This window comes from Panthera onca, chromosome A1, assembly GCF_046562875.1.
Source record: "Panthera onca isolate mPanOnc1 chromosome A1, mPanOnc1 haplotype 2, whole genome shotgun sequence".
NCBI lineage: Eukaryota > Metazoa > Chordata > Mammalia > Carnivora > Felidae > Panthera > Panthera onca.
The window spans coordinates 15,708,854-15,732,809 of record NC_138339.1 but is presented as its reverse complement, the minus strand read 5'-3'; the positions used below and the strand labels follow the sequence as shown (position 1 = coordinate 15,732,809).

General features: G+C 34.3%; 1 protein-coding gene across 3 annotated transcripts in view; it reads left to right on the top strand.

Annotated features, from left to right (window-relative positions):
- The window catches only part of CDH18 (cadherin 18), a 489,837-nt gene that overhangs the window by 370,473 nt on the left and 95,408 nt on the right, over window positions 1–23,956 (top strand). For all 3 annotated transcript variants that reach the window (XM_060634390.3, XM_060634394.3, XM_060634393.3), the window contains exon 5: window positions 1,523–1,690. In XM_060634390.3, the coding sequence (XP_060490373.1) occupies window positions 1,523–1,690 (168 nt within the window). The remainder of the gene's footprint in view (window positions 1–1,522; window positions 1,691–23,956) is intronic.

The following is a 23,956-nucleotide window of genomic DNA, read 5'->3' as shown; positions in this document are numbered from 1 at the left end:
TGAGGCTTTTTCATATGCATGAATTAGATGAATCATTTATTACCATATTATTATAATTTCTTTTGATAAGAATAATTTTCATTTCTATTTAGCTTCAGGAAAATTTTCCTGAACTCCCTCAATTAAAAATTCACAAATATTGAAAGTTGTGGGATCGCTTTTCCTGGTTCCTGAGGCTCTCCTCTCAAAGTCATTACACATATAATCAATTCAGTAAAACAACAAAAAAACCTGCTGCAGTGTTGTATGTTCTGAACAACTGATTGACTGATCCTTTCCACCTTTGAAAGACTACTTTTAGTTTGAATATACATACAACCCTGTGTTCTTTAATTACATCAACATATTGTCTGTAAAACTGTGTTCAGCTCTACAGTGAGCAGTTTTTATAATTGCCACTGTCCTATGAATTATACTGCTAACTAATCATTGGTGTGATTGGTCAAAGCTATTGGTCCCTTCTCAAAAAGAATATGATCCAAACATTTTTAGTAAAAGTAAAAAGGTGGTTGTTAAATGTTGTCCTATGTATGGAGTAGCAAATATGTTTATATTTTTACATGCATATATAATATAAATGTAAATACATATCTATCTATATACAAATATACTTATTTATAATATAGCTCATCTACATGAGGACTTTTTTTATCATATAGTTTATAGTCCTTGGCCCTCTGGAAAATGTGTTTCCATTTTAAATTTAAGGCTCTATCGACAAAGCTATCTAATTTGTGTGTGTGCACATGTACTTATGTGTCATACAAATGGAGATATAACACATAACATTTTTTATCTCTTTATTGAATCCAAGTAATACTTCATAAAAGACTACCTTTAATGTCTCTTTTGGCACTGTGAAAAAAAGCCTGTGACTTTTACCTGTGATTTTTGGAATCAATTTCATTACTTTATTTTGCTTAGGTACTTACATCTAGTTCTTGTTGTAGCTGTCATTTCCTGATAAAAATAGTGAGTTTCTTCATCTTGATAAATGTTAAAATGACTCTTGTCTATAATCTTTGTTCAAGTATCCACAATTCTTCCATGTTTTCCACCATCCAACTTTGACAGCCCTGACAGGAAGCTATGTAAATTTTTCTCTAAAGAGGAAAATTAACCTCTTCTCAAATCATCTTAACTGACGTTTTTGAGGAGCACAACTTGTGAAATATTTAGTATTCCAGCCCAAGTACAAGCTTGGGCCACGGGGCTGTTCTGCAAGGCACCCCAAGCAACGCAAAAGAATGGGCATCTTAATTTACCACGAATAGAATGCTTTGAGACACGTGGTTGCCAATGAAGGAGTCAAATGAGGTGGTTTTCGTAACATGTTTAAGGTACTGTTTGTCTCAGAAGTGGCTTTCTCACAAAAGTATTTCATTTAAAAATGCACTTCTGAAAATATGCAGAAAAAAAGCTGGCTCTGTGGCTCAATGAAACTATGGGGGAAAAACGATACATCTGTGCTACTTCTCATTTAATATATAATCTGTACTGTTTTGTTTAAAATATGTTACAGGAGTTATTAGAACTGCCTTACATAATATGGACAGAGAAGCCAGAGAACACTATTCAGTGGTCATTCAAGCCAAAGACATGGCTGGGCAAGTTGGAGGACTCTCAGGATCGACAACGGTCAACATCACCCTGACTGATGTCAATGACAACCCCCCACGGTTTCCTCAAAGTATGTACTTGTTTCTTATGATTTACATTTATCACTCTTCATGCACGTAAACCAAAATTAAATACTTACATATGTAATATCATGTCACTGTTCGCTTGAATGGGAATATTTTGTTTTTGTGCTGATTTCCCTTGTCTAAACAAGAGTAAGGAAATCACTTATTGTCTTCTGAACCTGGTGGTTAATTGTCACTGTGTTTAAAAAATATTGTTTCAGCTGGCATTACAATTAAATATTAAAAGTGATACAGTGGTCCTGAGAAATGATATCTTGCATTTGCTAAAGCAGTTATGTATTACTAAGGCATATAGGGAGATATCCAAAATACATTCTGAGGTGAACATTCTACCCTTGCAAAATAAAATTGCATATGTGCTTTCTGTGACAGAAATTGAAAAAAAAATCTTCATGTTATACATGAATGTGCTACACACACACACACACACACACACACACACACACACAGCACCCTGAAGCAAGGTGCGGCTAATTCCATAAGGGGGGCTCTCAGAGTAGAAGATGAACTTTATGAATGGAGGGCACAAACTTTCAGACAATTCAGGGGGAGAAGATGTCAGTTCCGTGAGTGTGAAAAGAAATGGTGTTTATGACTTCCTCATAGTGGGAAAGAAATATTTTTTACTCTTTCTAATGTGGTAGAAACTGCGGATGACATTTTATACAATAATCTGTAATTATCCTAAAAATCCTGTAGGGGTGCTATGCCCTTCTGATCCATGATGTTTAAAAACTATAATAAAGTAGATACGATGGTATGTCAACACAGGCTCTTCACGAGTATGTGTGAAATGCCTTCCCTCGCTGTTCCTCTTACTATTTCTCTCTGAACACTCTGGGCTAGCCACAGTTGAGTACTGCCTGTTCCCAAAACATCTTGCACATTCTTGATTCAACGCAGAATTTTCCACACTCACATTTCTCTGTTTATAAGCTCTTTTAAAATTTTCTCTGAAGTCTGTTGCAGAATTAACAGTTAATAAATCCTTGTTTTCTGTTACATGGCACTTTAATGTTTTATTTATTTCCATAGGTACTATGAGTCTAAGTAAGAATGATGCTTGAATTGTCTATGTAAATTTAAGTGTTCAGATCAGTGCCCAGCTCTTGATAGATGGTTATTAGATCAATGAGTGAATGAGTTGAATTTTAATATTTTGTCAAACTACCACTGTAAAAAGATATCCAAGTCAAGTACATAGGTAGAATCGATTTTAAAATATTGGTTCTAGAGATAGACTGTGTGACCTGATTCATTCGTGTGTCCTTTGCTCTATGAAGAAAGTAGGTTTAGAAGAAAATTAAAAATCATTGATAAGTCCACCTGGCATTAAACCACAAAATTAAATTTTAAATCATTTTACAAATTACATTGTATTTTTGTATTTATTTTATCACTTGGTCCATACAATGTTCATATATATGTACAGCACTCTAAGACAACTGCTATTCTTTTATAGGATAAGGACACTGAGGTTCAAAGAATTTGTAATGTAATGAACAATAATGCTAAACTCAGTCAAACATAAACTTTATTATAGTTTACAACAACAACTCATCTATTTCAGGTAGATCCCACCATGACTATTTTAAAGATATATGTTAATATCATAGTTCCTAAAAGAATGAGACTTGAGTGATACACTATCAGAATTCAATAAATGCTTGGTCATGATACAAATAGCATCTCTCACGCTTTCTCTGCCTCCTCCTCTCCCTCCTTCTCTCCATAAACTAATTTTTAAATTTACAAGCCCATTAAAATTGATTTTCAAAATAAACAGAAAATTGTAATTGTGATAAATATAGCATAATGATACATAATTTTATTTTTTAAAGTTTATTTTTTTGGGGGGTGGGGGCAGAGAGAGAGATGGACAGAGGATCCAAGCGGGCTCTGTGCTGACAGCAACGAGCCCAGTGTGGGGCTTGAACTCATGAACTGTGAGATCATGACCTGAGTCGAAGTCAGCAACTCAACTGACTGAACCACCCAGGCACCCCTTATTTTGATTAATAACAAGGTTATTGTTGAAATATCAGTTTATGATGAAAACAAGTATTTGATCTGACAAAGAAACAGAATACATGTATACTCTCTGAGTGAACTCAGTGTATCTATGGGGATCTCCCTTTCTTCAGGCAGTAACAGGTCTCAACCCTGTCACGCTGTGAGATGCACTTAGAGTTTAGAAACAGAGATGCTATATACCCAGAACCTCACACTCTGACTTGCTGAAGAGATTGTTTAATCTGTAATCCCATCGCACTAAGCACAATGCTACTTTCAAAATTTTAGTGTCACCATAACAAGAGTAGCTTGCAGTAAATTATTGTTTAATTTACCTGTAATCATCATAAGTCATCAAATGGCTACCCATGTAATGGGAAACTCTGTAAATGCTTAGAGGAAAATGTGATATGTTATGAGGACTTGTGTTTATGAAGCACAGATCTTTATACAATTCAACTTATGTAAAGATTATATCCAGCCATCAAATGGATCCAGTAATTTGTATCTCTTCAGATGTGTAACATTTTCACAGGTCTCCTTCTGATTTCTTCCTCACATCGCCTGTCTCAAGGAGCCATTGTTCTTACATCAGTACTGCGATCCACTGTGGTATAAACACCTGCACACAAAACTTTGCAAAAATATTCCTTCAAAGCATTTTTCCCTTTTTTCTTTCTTCGGTTAACCTACCACGCCCCGAGAAAGTGAATCAGTTTGTTATGTCTTGTATATCAGTTTGTTATAGCTGAATTTAAGGTTATCGTTGTATTTTAACTTAAAGTAAATTGGCTCTGAATAACTTTGAAAACTCAGGAACGAACTAGACTGATAAGTTGCTTTACAAAGTCTCTACACTAGGGAGTTGCAAACCAAGCGGCCTAGGATGCAAGGCAAATAAAGATCCAGACGAAAGCAGGCTGCCCGTCAGGGTCAGGGAGGCAGAGGGCAGAATAGACACCAGTTGGTACTTGCCCATCTGAGAGGACAGCCACTGCTCAATTATAGGTGATGCCTGCATGTGGCCAGGAAAATGTTAAGGAGGGAGCCACTTGCAAGTCTCCCAGGGAAAGAACAAATCAGGCCTTCTATGGCTTGAATCTTTACTCAAAGAGGATGAGGGATGCCCAGTTCTCCTTCACAGAAAACTTTTGGGGTATGAAATTCCTCCATATTAGTCCTTCTGTTGAAAGGAATATATTGCACGTTGTAAGATTCTTGCCATGCCCTGTTTTGGCTTTAACTATGTTACAGTTTTATTACAGTTATTGCTTAATTTATTCTTAGGTAGGTAAAAAGTTCCTGACCTCCATTTTTCTGTATAAATAATATGCATATAAAAATCGATAACTTACATGAAAATTCATAAAGCAAACGTTCTGTATCCTAAATTAAGGGATCTGTATTTTGACAATTGCCTTTGAGTACATAAGAATGAATAACATATTTGGGGAAAGAAGAAAAAAAACCCATATATTTCAAATAATCACAGTAAAATGGTAGAAACTTTTTTTTTTTATTTAAAAACATTTTTTTACATTTATTTATTTTTGGGAGACAGGGAGAGACAGGGCACAAGTGGGGCAGAAGCAGAGAGAGACTGAGACACAGAGTTCAAAGCAGGTTCCAGGCTCTGAGCTGTCAGCACAGAGCCCGATGTTGGCTCGAATTCACAAACCGCGAGATCATGACCTGAACTAAAGTCAAACGCTTAACTGACTGAGCCACCCAGGCTCCCCGAAACTTAATTATTTAACAAAACTTCCCTGAAGAACTTGAAATGAATGCAAACTTGTACACCATCCCACAACGTTAGCTACTTGTGACCAGAATTGCTATAGTGCCATGGAATATTTGGAGGATCAACGCCTAAGAGCTCAATAGATGTTAATGCTTTTGTTGATAGCAAAATATTTTAGAGGAAAGTTGTCTTCAATTTACTATTTTAATTTTCATGAAAATCAATCTAAATGACATATAATACATTCAGCATTAATATTTTATTTGAAACAGAAAATGAAAGAAACAAAACAAGAAAGCTTCTCCTTTGATCAATCAAATTATGAAGTGTATGTTTTAATTATCAGCAACTTGGTGTTTCTCTAGTGTATTTTAAAAATGCTATCTAGTTCACTTTTTTTCTTTTTCCAGTTTTTATTTATATTCCAGTTAGTTAACATACAGTATGATATTAGTTTCAGGTGTAGAATTCAGTTATTCATCACTTAACACACAACACCCAGTTCTCACCACAAATGCCCTCCATAGTTAACGTCTGCTTTATGGTTTCCTCTCTCTCCCCCTGCAGCCCCTATTTTCATCTCTTTTATTTCTTATATTTCACATCTGAGTAAAATCATATGGTACTTTTCTTTCTCTGACTTATTTCGCTCAGCATAATACTCTCTAGGTGATCTACTTCATTGCAAATGGTAATATACATATATATATATATATATATATATACACACACACACACACACATGTGTATATATATACATACATACGTATACATATATACATATGTGTATATATATATATATATATATATATATATATATATATGACATCTTCTTTATCCATTCATCAGTTGATGGACATTTGGGCTCTTTCCATGGTTTGGCTATTGTTGATAATGCTGCTATAGACATCAGGTGCATGTATTCCTTCAAATCAGTATTTTTGTGTCCTTTGGGTAAATACTTAGTAGTGCAATTGCTGGATCATAGGGTAGCTTTATTTTTCATTTTTGGAAGAACCTCCATACTGTTTTCACCAGCGTGGTTGTACCAGTTTGCATTCCCACCAACGGTGTAAGAGAGTTTCCCTTTCTCTGCATCCTTGCCAGCGTCTGTTTTTTCCTGTATTGTTAATTTTAGCCATTCTGACAGGCATGAGGTGATAGCATTTTAGTACGGTTACAGGTATATATTCTGAAACTTGCCAAGGGTTTTTCTAAATGTCAGTGTGTATTTCATTGAGATAGTATCCCTATGCACTTTGGAAGAAGGTAAATTCTGTAACTTCATGCTTTGTTTTCTACGTATGTAAATTAGTTCAAGTTTATTTGTTGTGCCTTTAATTTTTGTTTGTCAGCTAATGAGACATGTATGTTAATGTTTCCCACGATTTCACTGCATTTTTCTATTCTTTTATTTTCTGTTTTGGGTTTTTTTAGATATAGTTCATGATACTGGGTGCAAAATATCTTCCTCTTACATTGAAAATGTTTCATTGTGGAACATCTCTCTATAATAATCATTTATAATATAAAGTCCATTTTATCTGATATTAATATAACTATATCAGATTTTTTACAATTTTGGCTAATGGTTAGATAGCATAATGTTTTCCATCCTTTTCCTTTCAAGTTATATTTTTTTGATTTTTAAAAGTTTCATATGAGCCACTAAACTGCTATTGTTTGCTTTATTTTCATCTGGTTTCACATTATTTGTTTATTTTGATTTAATGTACTTACAATAAATTTAATTACTGATATATTTTTGTGTAAGTCTGCCATCTTGCTATTTGTTTTTTTTTAATTTTTCTCTTTTTTCTTCTTCTAGTTTTGAATAGTTAATATATTCCACTCCCTTCATTGTCCCCTTAGTTAACAATTTACTTCAATTTTTCTTTAATATTTGCTCTAGATAATTACAATTTTTTCCAAATTAAATTATAATTTTATCACCTGAAACAAATGGAACAACAAATCGTCCCCATTACATAGACTTTTTTTCTTTTTTTGCTATTTTGACATTTTATATACGAAGCAATACAAAAAATTGTCATTATGTTTGTTTTGTTAAATAGTAAATAATATTTTTTAAGTCAATAATAATTCATCCTTTCTGGTTGTGTTTGCTCTTCCTGGATTGCTCTCTTTCGAAAGGAAATTCTACATTTTGTATAAAAATCTTTCTGCTATTCCTTTTTGTACTGATCTACTGTCAATGAATTCTTCATATTTTTTTCTTAACTTACAATTTTTGATACTTTTTTTAGAGTGTATTTCACTGGGAGTAGAACTCTAATGTGAAGAATTTTCCTTATTTTAAAATGTAATAAATGATGCAATGTAATTGTCTGCTGAATAATGTTGTCTGGTGAAAATCAGCTATCAGTCTAACTGCTTTATTGTAGATTATTTTTTTCCACTTTAATGGATCCTTTTTATTTTAAATATTGTTTTGTATTTGATATTCAAGAGTTTAACTCTGGTTTACTTAAGAGGTACTCTAAAAAAATCTACTTTTGGGTTATAAGGAATTTTTAATCTATCTTTTGTTCTGGAAACTCTTGATCAGTATTTATTAAAAAAAATATATATATATATATATATTATATATATATATATATATATATATATAATTTTCTGTTTTGTCGCTTCCTCGGTTTTGGGGTGACGGTGGGGTTCAGAGCTGATGGCCAAAAAAGAATTCTTGAAGACATCTTTGGTGCAAAAGGTATGACAAAGGAGGTTCCTGGAGAAAAGTTTTACTCTGTTTTTGCCTCAAGTATTTGCCAATAGGCTGCAGGTTATACGGAAATTTAATTTTATCTGCCATTTCCTTCTTGCCTTTGTTCCTCACTTCACTATGGAGGAAAGGGTGATATTAGGGGCTCCGGGAAATTGAATCTGTAAATTTCTGGAGATTAGGCTATTGATAAAGTCATCTTTTTCTTTTAATTTACTAAGATGTTTGTAAACTGAAGGAGACTCCTGTCCTGAAGGACTGTGATCTTTATCAGTTTACTATTTGTTTTCTTTCCTTTCCTTTGTTCTTGGGCAGCCAGAGGTGCCTGAGGAATATCACACACATCCTACCTGGAAGGGGTGGGTGTGGGGATGGGGAACAGTGTGTGCTAACTTGTGGCTTGCCTTAGCTTATTTTATGGTCCCTCATCATTAGGTCTTTTAGCTTTGCACCATAAATCTATTATTTTCTGTGTATTTCTTCTTATTTTGATCTCTGTCTTCTTTAACCTGGATATTTTATATTGCCCTACATTCTAGTACAGTATTTTCCCCTTTATTTTCTAATAACTTGTCTCCTAAAGCTATTAAGTACATATGTTAGCACTGAAATATTTTAGTTCCATAATTTTCATTCGACTTATTAAATATACATTATAGGTATCTGCTAATATTATCTACTTTGTTCCACTTATCTACTTTTTTTCCATGTGTTTTTAAACATTAATCATAATCATTTCAAAACTCTTTTCTAATAACTTTAATGTTAGCATCCAATCTGGGTATTTTTATTGATTTTTTTCCCTTTTTTGTGTTGGTAGTTTTCCAGTTTTAAGCATGCTTTGGAATTATTGACTGAACATTATGTATAAAGAGTTATAACAGTGACTGATTATGTCATCTTCCTCCAAAGAGAGTTATTTGCTAACCTAAATTACTTACATTATCTTAGAACTGCTTTATATCATTTTCCCCTTATTCCTGGGAAGTTTTTATTCCTAAACACACATTTTTCTCTAGTATCAACCGAAGCATTTACCAATTCTGAGTCCTACTGTCTATCGGCTGCTGAAATCTCTATTAGCTCTGGCGCCTTCCAGCTTTGTTTTTTCTTGGTCTCTTGGAGTCTCCACATGTGCACATGTGGCATACGTATCTGCAATTATCGCAGAAGTATTGCTTTCACATTTCTGGGACCATTTCTCTGAGGTTTCTCCTTTCTGTGCCTTTGTTCTTATTTAAGCTACTATGCCAGCCCTGAATCCCAACCTCTGTCTTCCAGAAACTATATAATTGCTGCTTGGATTCTTTCCCCTAGCACTACATATTTTTTTAAAAAATGCCCTGAGTCATTGTCAGTATAAAAATTCATATTGTTGTTCTTCCTTTTTCCCAAAGATCACATCTCTTTCAGGCCTTTTTACATTGAATACTCTCCAATGGCTTGAAACAGTCATTGTGTGTATATTGTGCAGTTTCTAAAGCTGTATTCAATGGGAGAGTGCATCAGATGCATATCACTTCACCATCTTGATTGGAAAGATCAACCCACTGACGTTTAAATTGAAAGAACATGGATGATACATGAATAGCATATCAATTTGATATTCAATATTGATGAAGTTTTGGGGTGATGGTGGAGTGGTCTGAAGCCGACAGCCAAGAAAGAATTCTTGAGGATGTTGTTGGTGCAAAAAGGTGATTTTATTAAAGTATGAAGACAGAACCTGTGGTCAGGAAGAGCTGCACTGGGGTCATGATGGGTAACTCATCATGTACCCTCAGGTGGGAGAGGTCAGGGATAGAGTAACTCTCTAATGAATTTTGGAGGCAAATTTCCAGGACCTTTAGGGGGGCTAGCTGTTGCTAGGGAAACATCACTTATTACTATTTAATAAAACCTCAGTCATGAGACCCTTGAGATGTATATTGGGGGGCTATAAGCTTAGAGTATGATTGCCAGCATATATCTTGGGGCAGTTGAGATAAAGGAAGTAGATGACAGGATCCTCCAGGATGGGATAATGTTAAGCCAAACTTCCCTTTTGCCCCTAGCAAAGTGTCATCATCCAGGCAGCTGAGCTCCTAAAGGGAAGTCACTCTGCCAGTTTCAAGAACTTGTCAATGGGCTGTAGGCAGTAAGGGGATGTAATTTTTTCATTTGCTGTGGTTTCCCACATCACAAGGGCAAGCACCTAAACCCTCTCCTTTGTTGTTGGGTAGCCAAGAATATCTAAGGAATGTCACACACATCCCACCGTGTGTGGGGGAGGGGGGGCGCCTGTTAGCCTGTATTTTGCCCTTAGCTTGCCCCAGGCTCCCTCATCAAATATGGCTAAATTGAAATTATGAATTCAAAAGAAGGCTGAAATTCTCAAATTAACTGTAAAACCTGCAAGTTATTGGTCTATTATAGTTTTTTATTCAGCTCTGTAGATACAAAGTGTGTTTATTTAATATTATGAGATTTTGTGTATAAAATAAGAATAATTGAAAATAATTATATATTTATTCTAATAAAAAAGGTACAAATACTTATGGAGCATATTCTTTCATATAAGGTAGTAGCTATAAATAAATAAGGATGTGGCATTATTCCAATTTTAAAGTTGAGTATTTTGAAATAATTTAAGATTGTCTATTTAAAAACTTACCAGTTATAACATCAATAATTTTATGATTTATATTTAATCTCTTTGGCTGTATGCTGTGGCAAAGTTATAGATTCCTTTTCCTTTGCTTACCCTATTTAGCATGGATATGCATGCTTAGGGTAATAAGCATATATTACTGAGAAATTATGTGATTGTTACTAATTAGTCTTTACAAATCATCTTTTAAACTATTCACAGAATGCTGAAAAATAGTAGGAATGATCTGCAATTAGAATTTATAAGTTTTGGGGTGCCTGGGGGGCTCAGTCGGTTAAGTGTCCAGCTTTAGCTCTGGTCATGATCTCACGGTTCGTGGGTTCGAGCCCCATGTCAGGCTCTGTGCTGACAACTCAGAGCCTGGACCCTACTTGAGATTCTGTGTCTCCCTCTCTCTCTGTCCCTCCCCAACTCACGCTCTGTCTCTGTCTCCCAAAAACGAGTAAACGTTAAAAAAATAAAAAGAATTTACAAGTTTACAATTTTTTCAGCATTTCATGAGTCACGTTTCTGAATAAAAGTGAGAGAATGCTAAAAAAGAGAAGTGGCCCACTTCACCAGTCCTTTGAAAGAAAAATTTCTTACAGGAGAATCTGCTTTGTAGTAGTGCACGTTTACACATGGTGACACCAAATATGTTAGGATAACCAGTTTTATTTAGTTTATTTACCTATTTTTTTTTTAGGTCAACTAACTTTAAAGATACTCTTCCGCTTTTGGGATGAGCACTGGGTGTTGTATGGAAACCAATTTGACAATAAATTTCATATATTAAAAAAAACAAAGATACTCTTCCAGAGTTCAGTGGAATTCTATTATCAGACAATTGTTCTTTTAATGTGTGGCATTGTAACGTGCATGCTGTAGTCATTCTTTATTCATATAGTAAAAACAATGCCACCAGAGCTTAAGGTAATGCTTAACGATCTAGATTCCATACAAGTTTTTCAGATGCAAGAAATTCCCAGATTCTTGGTATGTCTTTTTAAATTTGAGAGTTTAAATTTCCAATGTAAACTGCATCTGCTGTGTAAAGCAATTTAAAGCAGAGACTTAGAAACTTTCTGGTTAATCTTATCTATAATGTCAGACTTCCGGGATAAGTCAGATATCGCAGCCTAAGACTTACAAGTCAATCAGTTTTCCCTCAGAATCAACTATAAATAAATATTTATCTTATGTAAGTTGTCACATTCCCAAGTAAATGCTATTAATGTAAGAAAAAATATTAATTAGTCATAATAATTATAATTATCAGATTGATTACAGCTTTTGTAGGCTGGGACCCAGGGTTAATTTTAGAGAATGACTTATTTACTCATCTGGCAAAGTTACTGAAGGAAAGAAACAAGGTCTTTTTAAAAGCAATTAAATCAGTATTATCCTGGGGGAAGAAAAAGTGTATTTGAAGGGTCAAGCTTCAATGAATCAAATGCCCTTTTATTATTCACACCAAGTCTTGCTTTCTTAAATGTACTTCATCTAATCATTAGCATTTCATGATACAGTCTAAGAAATAATGTGAAAAGGATCACATATGGCATAGGAAATTATAGCACATTCAGAAACAGAAATATGAAATAATGACATCTGTATCTCTCTGCCATATAAAATTACATAGTCTTAAAACCAAAATGGATAATTATAGCACGATTTAAAGATATATTTGAAACTTGCTAATGAGGTAGACTATAATTTAGAAATTACATTTATTAAAGCTAAGAAAAAAAATCCTTTATTGATATATTACAAGTAACTTGGTGCATAAACTTCAGTAACACATATTGTACCACCTCAGATCTCAGCAAGCCCAAGCTTCCCATCCAGGCACTTAAATCATAATTGTTTCTATGTATTTAACTTTTCCAGATAAGACAAAAATCCTACCTTAAAATAATCCCAGGCATCAAAATGCTATACATTCTGTAGTAGAATTGATATAACAAACATTTCATTTAGGGGGGAAAAAAAACCACCTCTCTCCACACACTTTCAATTTTTTCTGTGAAAGTTATCTAACAGTCACTAAGAATGATCCAGTCTTCATGATAATCATAAGAAAATAAATTTAGGTGTATAAATTATCAACATTTTGGTCTGATAGCAATTAGCTTCTAATGGGAAAAATGACCTTACATTTAAACGATGAGGAGAGACAAATTTTGGTGGATCTGAACACTGATTTCTGTATTGTAGAAAATGGTTGGCTCAGTACATATGACTTAGCACTAGAGTCTAAACTGGCAACATCTACAGAACTTCAGAGTCTCCTTTTTCTTTAAGTTTATTTTTTTATTTTCAGAGAGACAGAGAGTGAAAATGGGAGAGGGGCAGAGAGAGAGGGCTCTGTACTGTTAGCACATGGTGCTCAAACTCATGAAACTGTGAGATCATGACCTGAGCCGAAATCAAGAGTCAGACACTTAACCGACTGAGCCACTTAGGTCCTCCTGAATCTCCTTCTTTCTAATATGGCCTCCTCTTCATCCAGGGAGCTTTCACTTGCATATTTGTGTAGGTGCTTCTGTGCTCTCTGACTCCCTGATGCTGAAAATATAGAGAACATTTTGAGAATCAGGAATCCTTTCTCCTGGACCTCTGTTGTAGAGTTCTGTCCAGCGTGAGTGCCATACTCTAGAATAATGAGAGTTTAAGGAATTACATGTATTCTGCTACTGTTATAATTGTAAATTTTCTCCCAGTAGACTTTATATTTCCATGTGATTATAGTAGTGTAAGTGCACTTGAAACAGTGGCAAATTAGTTAGCTGATGTTATGGAAGTCTAGAGGGAGAATAAGGCAGCATGCAGGCTCCAGCAGCTGGCATTTTAGCTTTGTAGCCCTAGAAAATGGAGGAAGTGTACAGTTACAAGAATTTATTAGGATGTTACTAGAATAACATATCTGGCATGAAACCAGAGTTTGCTCTGAAATGGAAAATGGAAAAACTACTTGCCAGTCAACAGAAGCCAGAGTATAGACATTGACATTAAAAATTGGCATTGAGAACTTTAAAAAATTGGGCAAATAGGAGATTAGATACAATTGAATGCAGAATACATAAATTGGAAGACAGGTCTGAGGAAACTAGACAGAATGCATAAGAAAGGCTAAAGATAAACATACAAACAAACAAAAAAGAGGGATTAAAATACATAGCAAAGGAAAACAAATTTCTAATGTAAAATAATAGGATTTTCAGAGGAAGACAGCAAAGAGAATGATGAGACAGTATAAAAAAAACAATAAACTAGACTGTTTTCAAGAATAAGTATAGATATTAAACCTTAAACAAATAATCATAAGAAATCTCAAGTGTGTTGGAAAAATTTTATCTCATAGGTGTGTTATGGTGAAATGTAGAGTTTGAAAAACAAAAAGAAAGGAATTTGACACACCATGGGCTTCTCATCAACAATAATAGAATACATATGACAGTAGAAAATTGTTCTCAAAATTGATGAGTAGATGAAATATAATTATTACTCTAGAAATCTTTAACCTATTAAATTGCATTAAAAATGAGGAAGAGATAAAAATATATGTTAAAACAAAAAGAATGAGTTCACTGTTCAGAGAACCTCACTGGAAAACTACGTAAGATGTATGTCTTGTATTGCAATCATTCACAACATTCATTCTCACTTGTCTTATTTCCTTAAAAAAATTCTGTTTGGAATAGAATTTTACTGACCTTTCATTTTCAAGTACTTGATATCTTTCTTACCTGCACTTGTATATTTAATTATATGTTCACAATTCTGCATTCTGTCCCCACCTTTGACATGCTTTCCTATAAGTAGAAGATATTTTCCCATTGAATTTGGGTTGGCTAATTAATTTGCCTTGATCAATGGCATGTGAAAGATTGTGGTTTGAACCACATCTGAGCATAAACCTTAATAAGCTTGTGGTTTAGCTTAATTCTCTTGTGCTTGGCTCCACTCTGATAAGAACATCATTTAGAAAGAAACTACTCCTTCAGTCTTATGAGAAAACACTGGAGCTTAATACAGTTGAGTACAGCAGAGCCCAGCAGAATTGTACCAAGCCAGAGTTAATATATAAAGTGAGAAGAAATAATGTTTGTGATTATAAATTATTGAGATAGAATTCATTAGCGATAGAAAGTGACTAATAAACAAAGTGAGTATGCATACTACATTGTATCTCTCTAGAAGCAAGTTTCTGTCAAAAACACCACCACTGCCATTACCACCCCTGCCACCACTACTACAGCAAATTATGTGAAATTGTGTTTGAAGAAGAAAAGCGTATGGAGTGAAGCTTATAGGATGCTTGAAAATGACTGTGTTCTGCTTTGGTAACATTTTAATGAGATAATTTATAAGGTAGAAAATGTACCTAAAGAATTCATGGCTTCAGAAGAGGTTTTATGAAAGCAAGTCTGTAATGTGAGTTGATTGCTATAAGCTGCATTTGATTAGATACTACAAGAAAGAGATGAGTACAGAAAAAAAAATATTGGCCTATTTTCTAGTAAACATGAAAAAGATGGAAGAAACCAAAAATTTCATGACTTTGAGGGTTGAAAATGCAAAGGATTCAACAAATAAGTTAGCCTCAGAACTTTAGGGGCAGGAATTCTTGTAATGATTGCACAGAATAATTACTGAATTGCCATGAATGGTTGGCATTCTTTTCCTTTAAAATAGGGCATTTATTTTTTTTATTATTTTGTCCTTATATATCCTTAATTGTATATTGAATGGTGGTGGGCAAATAATATGTCTTTCTAATTCAGTGGTCTCTAGATCAAGAAGACACCTGCTCTGGTATGACTGTTTCACATGATTTTGAAATTGAAGCCTGGGTCCATGGTTTAAAGAGATTTGGGAGTATCAGGAAGCAGATGAAAGGATTTTTATCCATAAGAGGCACACAGATATTTGTGACTGGAGGATGGAATATGAATAGATTGTATTATTTGTTCACAATGGTTAATTCTTTTCCGTCTCTCATTATGTTTTGCTGTAGATGGCAAATATGTCCCTGGTGTTTTAATTCTGTACTTTGCCAATGACTTTGGCCAACAGAAGATACCATGCTTGAAGAGAAGCTTTAACTTCAATTTAGTGGTTTAATTCTGTGTTCATGATCTTGCCTCCTCCCATCTCCTTCCTTCCTTCCTTCCTTCCTTCCTTCCTTCCTTCCTTCCTTCTTTATTTATTTTTCTAGTAAAAAAGGAAGGTGGTTTTTATTAAAGCATGGGACAGGGCACCTGGGCAGAACGAGCTGCACTGGGATTGTGAGGAACAATTGATTATATACTTTTGAGTTAGTGGGGCTTAGGTAAGTCTTTAAGGAATTTGGAAGCAATGGTTCCAGGACCATGAGGTACTGACAGCTCAGAGGCTGGAGCCTGCTTCAGATTCTGTGTCTCCCTCTCTCTCTGCTCCTTCCCCACTCGAGCTGTCTCTCTCTCTCTCAAAATAAACAAGCGTCATTTTTTTTAAAAAAGATTAGGTCATTTACTACTGTCTAGTAAAGCATGTCATGAGACCCTAAGATATGTATCAGTAAACCATATGTTTGGAAGATAAATCACTACCATAAATCTTATGGGGCAGAGATAAAGAAAATTTCCAGAGGGATTTTGATTTGTTAAAGGAGACTGACTTATAGGATCCTGGAGATTGGGCTAATGTCAAGCCAAGGTTACCTTTTGCATCTAGCAAAGTATTAACATGAAAGCAGGTGAGTTCCTAGAGGAAAGTCACTCTACCTTTCTCAAGTATTTGTCAATAGTTTGCAAGTTATAAGGAGATTTAATTTTTTCTAATTTTTTTCTTTTGTTCTCTACATCATTTCCCCCTAAACAATTTTGACCCTTAAATCTTTAAGGTTGCTGAGAGTGGAAGGTCTTATCTTCTGTAACTTCTTCCTGCTGAATAGGGATGTCGAAATGTCCCTACCTGTGGGTCAACGCTGCTCAGTTGGGGACTAATATATAAGAATTATGAAAGGCAAAGGCAGCTGAATCCAAGGTAGACAGTATATTTGGATATCCCGAATAGAAAAGATCATCTGTTGGACTGAAGTTATGTCAGTAAAGGAGTCTCATGACCAGATGGAGAGACATGGGAGAAAAGAGCAAAACATAATTAGAATAACATAAGGAAAACTTCACTCAAATAAGAATCCTATGATAGTTGACCAAAATCCTCCTCCAGTCCAGGAGTTTAACCAATCATTAAAGGATAGTGGGATTGTTTAAAGTGCCAATTTGAGTATTCATGCCTTCTAGTAACCCTGTCACATTTCTGTGGTAATCTGGAGTATATACATTACACTCTTTTAATAAAGCATAGGTTCCTCCTTGAGCTGCAGTCAGGATATTAAGGGCCATTGGGTTGTAGAAGAGTACCTTTTGAATTTGTGGGTGACTGCATGTTGAGCTTAAAGGTGGACATGGTGTATTTGGCTAAAGGCTCTATTGGCAATTTTATATCAATAGAGATAGCTCCTGAGACAAAAAAAAATGGCTAAGGGATAAAACCATCAAGAAGCCATCTTTCTTTTATGTCTAAACTTAACAATATCCTAATCACAAGGAATCACTGGCAAGTGGGAGACGACTTATCTGGGTATATGGGCATCCCCAAGTGCGTCATCCAATCCAATTATAAGGAAAATGGGGCCATAAGTCCATAGTTAATTCTATGGAGTGGGGTATGCTTCAGCTTTTAAGGAGTGATTTTGTCATTCCAGACATACAGAATTGGTCAAAGTGATAGTTGAGTTATGCAATTGTTGGGGAATCCATCCCATGTCCAGCTATTCAAATAATCATATGCCCATGGGTCCTTTTATTATCCCCACAGAATAAAAAGCATGAAGATTCTCTATACATGAGCTATTGTGGCAATTTCTCTCAAGTTTACCTCAAGTTGTCTAGCTAAGGCAAACAATATTCAAAGACAATCAGAACTAGAATTGAACATCCACAAAGGTGTGTTACTGAAGTCTAATTTTTCTCTCTAGAATTATCATCAATTCCAGAGATAGTCAAATCAAGACTATTTTGTTTATAAAACAGGTTCAGTTTCAACATGGCCTAATTATTTGCATAAGCTCAGCAATATAGATCTTTAAAATTTTGTTTTGCTGGAATTTTTTATAAGGAATCTTTACATTGAACTTTTAGTAGCCTCTCTAGACCAGAAGTCAATCCAAATACTTACCCTCAGACATACCTACACTACCTATAGATTTGGGTGAATTCCTCTTCTCAAGATCCCCAAAATATTCTGAGGTTCCTGCACCTGCCAGGAAGTGACATCCTTTACTCAGCTGGTAAGGCTGCTGGGAACTCTATAAGCAAGGTATGAGGCCAACACTTCCAATGGTCTTTATAGCTCCATGTTTCATAAAGTTAACCTTAGGCCCTTAAAGCTAACTAGTCATATCTGAGTCTATGCATATCTCTCTCAAATATGACATTCAAGTCAAAGCCTTGGTAAAATAACCAGAGTTTCCAGTGGTGTCCTGTTACAAGGAGAATGGATTCTTATTAAACTTAGGAAATAGGATTGTCATGAAAGAAAGCATACTCACTGAGACTTTTTGAATTTCAGAGGTCTCAGGCAGTGAGAAAAGTTAAATGCTTCAGTTTGTTCAAAATTGAATACTTTATCACAATTTGTGTATCATAGATATCTTAAGAGAAAGTTTCCTAAATCTGGAAGAGCAAACCTTAGAGAACCAATAAGAGTCACTAAAACTAGAATCATTTTCCTCTATTCATTTAGTCCCATGTTACTAATTCTTAATCAGGTTTAATGTAGCCTTTTAGTCAGTTCTGGAAATTCTTACCCATTCTAGTTTTAGGATTTTAAAGATATCAAAAACCTGTATTTGTTGAAAAGCCTTTTCATGAATCACCTTGAAGATGAATACATTTCTCAAGAGCATCAGAACAGTAATTGTAAATGACAAAATACTCAAAAATTGAATGGTTAAAGATCTGAGAATTCATTATAATGCAATTGACAAGGAAATTCAGTTATTTCTGTGACATATAATACTTCAAAAGTCTGAATATTGAGTGATGACCTTATACCAGAACATAACATACCAAATAAACAAGTCTAATTAGTCAAAGAGACTTCGTTTACAATTCAAATATTGGTGAAGTTTGTTAAAACCTTCAGTTTTTAAAACCAGTGCCTAAATAGGATTACGGATTATCCAAGACCTGATGAAGACAAAGCACACAAACTGTTTTGGGGGGGGGTGGTTTCTTTATATACTTATAGTTTTCATATAATGCAAGATAGAATTAAATATTTGCTGTTTTGAATTACTGAGATATTTTGGTGATTAATCAATACATAAATAGCTGACTTATAAACATACTACATCTGTTATTTTTTAGAATTCTCACTGTGTAATATAGTATATATTTTTTATCATATATTTTCCCCATTTTCTCTGTCCCTCATAAGAATGTACACTTTATACGGATGTTTTGTCTGTTTTTGTTTGCTTCTGTTTTGTTTACCATATTTGCAGTACCTGAAATTACACCAGCATGAGGTAAGTGACATTTACTGAACAAGCTGACAAACCTTGGCTGACCCAAAATTTCGTAGGGGCAAGTACAATTTCATAAATAATGAAGAACTTTTAAAGAAAAAAATTGGAATCGGGCAGAAAAAACAGGTATCAATATCCATTTGGTTTGACAAATAGATGTAGTGAATTTCACAGAGCACTTAGGAAGCACACCCATGTGTACCCTGGGACTGGGTATATGTGTATCGTACATTAGAAAACAAAGGCACTGGTGTCGTTGACCATCAACGTTGACCATCATTGTGAAAGTAGATAAACCGGCATCCTGAAGCTTTACAATTGGACTAAGATTTATATCTTCTTTATGCTTTAAAGGGAAATATGATTGTCTCATGGCATTAGAAGAAGGAAAGATTCAAAAAGCAAATACACTAAATATAAAATGATCAATGTTACTAGATAAACATTAAATTATTTTAAGCAAAAGATATAAACATAGGGAAATTACAGGTTATCTGGTATTCTAAAAACATTTACAATAATAATTATGCATAAAATAGATTAGAGGTTACAAAAAACTTTTGTATCCAAATGAAGAATGTTAGGAGCATATGAAATTATTGCAATGAAAGAAAAGATCATCTTTACAGAAATCTGGGGATATACCAACTATAAATGCTCAATTTTCTTTTTAGAACCAGTGAGAATTTTTAATAGAATAGAAACAGAAATAACTTCAATATAGTAGAAAACGAATGCTTGAAGTTTTGGATGTAAATATATTTTTGTTGAAATAATTAAAAACAAAAAGAGACACCATGATAATGTGTAAAAGGAGCTATAAGAAATCACCTAAGAGTTCTACAAAACTGAAAATGCTTAATTAAAATCAGTCTTGGAAGCAATAAATATCAAAAGAGTCAATAATATTAAAAACTGATATAAAAATAATGAAAGTAAGGAAAAGAGAAAAATCTTTTCACAGCACACAAGGAGAGAGAGATGTAGGAAGGACAGGGAGTGAAACTATTATGTGTAAATATCTCTTGAAAACCAACAAAAAATAGGGGTGCCTATGTGGTTCAGACAGTTGAGCATCTGACTCTTGATTTTGGCTCAGGTCATGATCTCACATTGTGGGATGAAACCCTGTGTTGGACTTTCTGCTTAGCATGAAGTCTGCTTGGGATCCTTTTTTCTCTCTCTCCTTCTGCCCCTCTCCCCCAATGGTACGAGTGCTCTCTTTCACTCTCTCTAAAATTAAAAAAAAATAATAAATTAAACACAAGAAATAAGTGTCTTGAAAGAAAACTTTTATGATTTGAAAAACAGAGGATTCAGATTAAAACATGTCAACAGGTTTTAATATTAGAACAACATCCAAAACTAAACCCATCTTGGCAATATTTATTATGAAGATGACAATAATTAATAAGTTGGGAGTGAAAGAAAAGAGCTCACCGAACAGCATTAGATCAGTGACTAGTTTTCTCTTCTACTGATCTATACACCCATCTCGTCACAGTATATCATGGTGTGAATGTGGATACAGTGGTTGGTTTGGGGGATATTTTTGTATCCCCCCATTGTGCATCAAGTCATTAGCTACGTCAGCCCTCAACAAAACAAAAATTAGTATAACCATGAAGGATTTTTCTTTTTCAAAAGTTATTTTCTGCTACAGAATTCAGATAGAATATCCTTCCATAGTTGATGACCATTAAAACAACTGAGGCTGTTTGGTCATAGCTCATGTAAATATAACCAAGATTTTTACTATTAGTGTGCTGGGACTGCACAATTATTAGATGTAATTATATTTTATAAAAGCAGAGCTACATGTAAAACAATAGAATGATTGCTTTACTCTTTTTTTTTAATTTTATTTATTTTGAGAGAGAGAGCATGCATGTGTGTGAGTGGGGAAGAAGCAGAGAGAGAGGGAGAGAGAGAATCCCAAGCAGGCTCCAAGCTGATAGTGTCGAGCCCTAGGTGAGGCACTATCCCTTGAACAGTGAGATCATGACCTGAGCTGAAGACTTGATTCAGACACTTAACTGACTAAGCCACCCAAGTGCCCCAATGACTTCTTTATTTACTAAAGAATTTGAAAAATAAACTCCTGCATTTTAAAAACGTGTTGAGGGGGGTGCCTGGGTGGTTCAGTCAGTTGAGTGTCCAACTTTGGCTCAGGTCATGATCTCGCAATTTGTGGCTTTGAGCCCCCCATCGACTCAGTGCTGACAGCTCAGAGCCTGGAGCCTGCTTCAGATTCTGTCTCCCTCTCTCTCTGCCCCTCCACCACTTGTACTCTGTCTCTCTCTCTCAAAAGTAAATATTAAAAATATTTATTGAAGTGTGCCTGGGTGGCTCAGTCAGTTAAATGTCCACTTCTTGATTTTGTCTCCAGTCATAATATCATGGTTTGTGAGATAAAGCCCCACATTGGGATCTGGGCTGATGGCACGGAGCCTACTTGGCTTGGGATTCTCTCTCTCCCTTTCTCCCTGCCCTTCCATGGAGCTTTCTCTCTCTCTCTCTCTCTCTCTCTCTCTCAAAATAACTAACCTTAAAAAATCAAAAAATTCCATATATTGCATGACTTGGGTTTTTAATGCATAATTTACTTTAAATGTGTAAGTACATTATAAATGTGTGTGTATATATATAGTGTGTATACATATTATATACGTCGTATGTCATATATATGTGTATATATATATGTGTATATATATGTGTGTATACACACACACATACATATATATATATATATATATATATATATATGTTTATGTATATATGACAAATTTTCTTTAGTAAATGTTTGAAGAAAAAGGAGGGGGCTGGTAAAACTCTACCCTTAATTTCAATAGAGATAATTAAGAATTAAGTCTCTTGTTTTAAATTTGTGTATGTCCTTACAAATCCAATTATGAAATTTATTTCTAAGAATTGAATGCATGATCTCTCTCTCACACACACACTAATACATAAATGAAATGCAGATATGCATACATATAACATGTTTGTATGCACATACACACTATGTGTGGGCTTATATGCATGTGTGAAAGTACAATCTCGGTGGGGTTTTTTAATCCTTTTCCATCCCCTTGGAAATGTATAATGTTACACAGTATATAACCTTTTGGAGAACTTGCCGAGCACTCTGAGGGATATTTTGGCAACCACAGAAGTGCTGATTAGACTGTACTATAAATTATCCAAGATGGGTATTTTTTTCTTCCCAGAGGGAGTAATTACAGAGTAAAAATAATATGAAAGGCAAAAGGTCATTCACCATGTATTCCAAGATTCTAGGAGTTATGACCTTTATTAATCTTACGTAGATAAAAGTGATTTTTTTTCCTAAATAGTATACTGACTCTATCAATTGAGCCATATCATGTATAACAATGGTATAGCTTCAGGCTGTTAGTCAGATATTTACATTATGAATCATACCCTTTAAAGTTTCTCCCAAATGTTCTTCAAGCCTATAAGGAATGGCAGCTTTCATAAATAACAGGTAAATGAAGGTTCATATGCAATTATTATACAGAGATGATAATATATAATTATTTATGGACTATAGGCTCTCAGTTTTTAGGATTCTTAAAGGTAATTTTATATGTTTATGTCTTTATGAGTGGTATTTGCATTTTTGTTAGAATTAATATTTAGAGTAAGTTTTGTCTTATATCTTTTCTTATTTTAGAATAATTCAATATATTTCCTCCCATGGCTAATCACACTATACTAAAAATGTCACACATAAAGATACTATATTGGATTAAAGTTACAAATGTGCATATGAATGTTATGTTTATGTTAAGCACAAATATTAATAAAGTGCGTAAGCTTTAAATACACACAAGGCTCTTTAGAAGGAGCCTGGTCCCAGAGATCTTAGATTCTTTGAAATTATTTAATTCATGGCAAGTCTATTTTTTATATTCTTTATGATCTTTATTATCATGCCCATCCAAGTCATTGAGTTAATCTCCATTTATCATTATATATATACATGTATATATGTGCATATATGTTTCCAATTACTTCTATTAATCCTATAATTCTCTCACTAGAATATCACCTTAGATACACAGACACACACTCAGAGGTTTTATTTTCCAATTTGCTGATATTTCTTATCTTATAGAGATGATCATTATTCATTCTCTTTTTCGATTCGCCTATTGATGGATACTTGAGTTGTTTCCATATCTTGGTCATTGTGATTAATGGCTACAGTGAACATATTAATATAGGCATCTCTTTGAGATTCTAATTTCAATTCTTTGGGATGTGTACCTAGAAGTAGAATTGCTGGGTCATATAGTGGTTCTACTTTTTTTTTTTTTTTTTTTTTTTTTTTTTTTTGAGGAAACTCCATACTATTTTCCATAGCTGCTGCACCATTTTAAGTTTCTACCAAGAGTGTACATGGGTTCCAGTTTCTCCAGAACTATACCAACACCATTTATCTTTTGTGTTTTGATAATAGTCATTCTACTAGGTGTGAGGTGACGTCTAAATGTAGTTTTGAGGGCACCTGGGTGGCTCA